Below are 2580 nucleotides of genomic sequence, written 5' to 3' on the forward strand. Positions count from 1 at the left end.
GGGTCACCCGGGGAAAGAATAGTCGGGGCATTGTCAGACGCGCACTCGTTATTGCAAAGCGCGAAAAAAAAAGATTACAAAGAAGAAGTGGGCTCTCACATGTAACGAGTATCAATTTCTCCGTATGAATGACGGCGCTCGCTATATGACCGAGAGAATAATACCTAGAAGCATGTCGTGGGTCCCCCGCACCCAAATGTCCCCTCAAAACTCGCCGACTGACTCATGCAGTGTTGGGCCCGAAGTTGGGTCACAACACCGGTGGTGGCGGGACGCGGAGCACCCTCCCTCTGCTCATGGTGCTGGCGGTGGTTGGCCTTGGCCCCTTAGTGCGGCCCGGAGTGGATTCGGCGACACGATGGGAGTCAGTCGGGGGATCACCCAAAAAGTGCGTCCGTCGTTCGCCGTTACGAAACGCTGAGTTCAGCCTATGCAGGGGCTCTCGTAGCGCCTGATGGGTAGGCAACATCTCGCCTGCCGTGCATGCGTGTAGTGCGGAGTGGCCTACCCCGAGTTCCGCAGGCGCCGAGGGACCCTAATTTACCCGAAAGAGTTTGCGAAAAACATGACGTACTACTATATGGTAGATCCCTTTGGTTATGTGCCCTTGGTGACGCCGTCATCTGGGACAGGGCTGAGTGCGCTACACAGGAGGGGCGGCGCCTCCGGCCGCAGCCCCTCCTGGCGCCCACTCATCAGACATCCCCGGCCGACGCTAAGATACACGCTCCGGCTGGCACCGGGCCGCGCACGTTGCCTCATATGAGCCGCATATCTTTCGCGCCGCGCCCGGCCCCGGCCGATTGGAGGCGCACCCGCGCCGCACGCCATGGAGGCGGCCGCGCCAGGGGCGGCCAGGGCCTGGGGCCTGCAGGCGACCAGACGGACCAGAGCGGTCCGGGCGGCGTCGGCCAGGTCTGTTATGCGGCGGGTTGCGAGGGCAGCGGAAGGAACACCCGGACCGGAATGGACCACAGGAACAGGAGCTGCTTCAGCAGCCCCACCACGCGAGGGCAAATGGGGCGAGGCGACGGACAACCTGCAGGGCCTCGACGAGCATCAGCCGGCACGCTCCGCGTACTCCCGGCACACGTGCTCGTAGACGCACACGGACTCGCCCATCTCCTGCACGAGGCGCTTCTCCACGGCGGCGGGGTCCAGGGCGGGCGGCTCGAGGCCGCGGCGGGTGCGGGAGCGGTAGGTGCCTGGCGGAATGGGGGGCAGAAACGACGATTAATCAATCATGGCCGCAACAGCAGCGCCAGGTGCCAGCAGCGCCCATATGCAGACTGCCGGGCGCTGCTGGCTGGCTCGGGCTCGGCGAGGTGTTGCCGCACTCAGCGCTCCGGACGTGCACGGCGGCGACGCCGAACAGGCCGATCACTGCGACGGCGATTTAGATCTTAAACCTATTCTCTCGGGGGCAATGACGTTGCGTCACAACCGTTTATTAATCACACCAAACTCTCTTTTGTCGTTCTCATGTCATCGATTTCTTTTCCGTTTGCACACACTTTTTTCCCTCCTCTCTTCCGTTTCCGTAACCCCGAGACTGCTCAGCTCGCTTGCTTTCCTCTCGCATGCGACGAGCCCATGGGGTCTAAGGTCCGGAGGAAAGTAACGCGGGCGTGCAGCGCCACGAGCGATCCGGGCGCACGCCTGGTCACTTTCATCGCGACGTACGAACACGAACGAGCGGCCCGAGCTCCAGATGCATGGGAAACGTACCCAGGCACGGCGGAGCCGAGAGAACAGGCAGCTAGCGCTCATGGCTTGGAGCAGAATCTGGTGGTCTTGAGAAAAATATTGTGGGATCCATAGAGAGATGAGGGGAAGATGGCCCTTAAGCCTTAGTTATACCGTATCGCATACAGGCGTCGTTTGGGCGAGTTTGACTACTGCAACTCAAACCGTTATGGCGAGCTACAAATAAGAATGGTGCATACGCGTCGTACGTATGGAAAGAAAAGCTCTAAACTTCGTTGCGCTGGTAGGCGTCAGGCGTCATGCCCTTACTTACCGGGGTTGAGCGAGTAGGCAAGCTTCTTGACGAAGTTGGAGACACGCACAGCCAGGATGATGACGGGGAAGCCAATGAGCTGTACGGGCAGCTCGAAGGACGACTCCTGGGGCGCGGGCGCGGCCTGCACCTCCACGTCGACGAACAGCAGGGCGAGCAGCGCCGCGCCCGCCAGCGTCATCACCGTCCTCCGGAGTTGCATCGCGGACCTGGGGGAAAGGCAGAATAAGGAGCGCGTCAGTCAGGGCAGCGAGTTCTTGGGCAGCTCCCCTTTCACTCCCGGGCCGGTACTCACCGAGGGACCCAACACTAACGCGGCGGCGGGTTCGAGTCCCGGCGGACGCCTTTTTTATTTTCTTTCTCGTCGGGGTCCTCACGTGCTCGCGCGCACGCCCGGCTGGAGAGGGGCGCCCCCGTTGCGACACGCGTTACGTTAAGTCGCGGCCGCGGCGCGGCGACAAAAACACATCCACGGGGCAGAGGAGGGGGGCAGGGAGACAGCTTGGAGGGCAAGGGTCACCCAGGGAAAGAATAGTCGGGGCATTGTCAGACGCGCACTC

The 2580-nt window shown here is 61.9% G+C and overlaps 1 protein-coding gene across 1 annotated transcript; it reads right to left on the reverse strand.

The window, feature by feature from the left end:
* Nucleotides 1-1059: 1059 nt before the first annotated feature.
* LOC127752261 (uncharacterized) lies at nt 1060-2249 on the reverse strand. The gene is made up of 2 exons (XM_052277091.1): nt 2021-2249; nt 1060-1205 (listed from the first exon to the last, which is right to left on the reverse strand). The coding sequence occupies exons 1-2, from the start codon at nt 2220-2222 to the stop codon at nt 1060-1062; spliced, it is 348 nt and encodes a 115-aa protein (XP_052133051.1). The 5' UTR covers nt 2223-2249.
* Nucleotides 2250-2580: the final 331 nt, after the last annotated feature.

Source organism: Frankliniella occidentalis, unplaced genomic scaffold (genome assembly GCF_000697945.3).
Source record: "Frankliniella occidentalis isolate FOCC.00 unplaced genomic scaffold, Focc_3.1 Scaffold5709, whole genome shotgun sequence".
Lineage (NCBI taxonomy): Eukaryota > Metazoa > Arthropoda > Insecta > Thysanoptera > Thripidae > Frankliniella > Frankliniella occidentalis.

What these genes read in the sequence shown, in the direction of transcription:
- LOC127752261 (XM_052277091.1), bottom strand. Translation starts at nt 2,222, where the DNA reads ATGCAACTCCGGAGGACGGTGATGACGCTGGCGGGCGCGGCGCTGCTC. An exon ending in TGCCTACTCGCTCAACCCCG is followed by an intron (nt 1,206 to 2,020) that starts GTAAGTAAGGGC and finishes CCATTCCGCCAG; the next exon opens with GCACCTACCGCTCCCGCACC.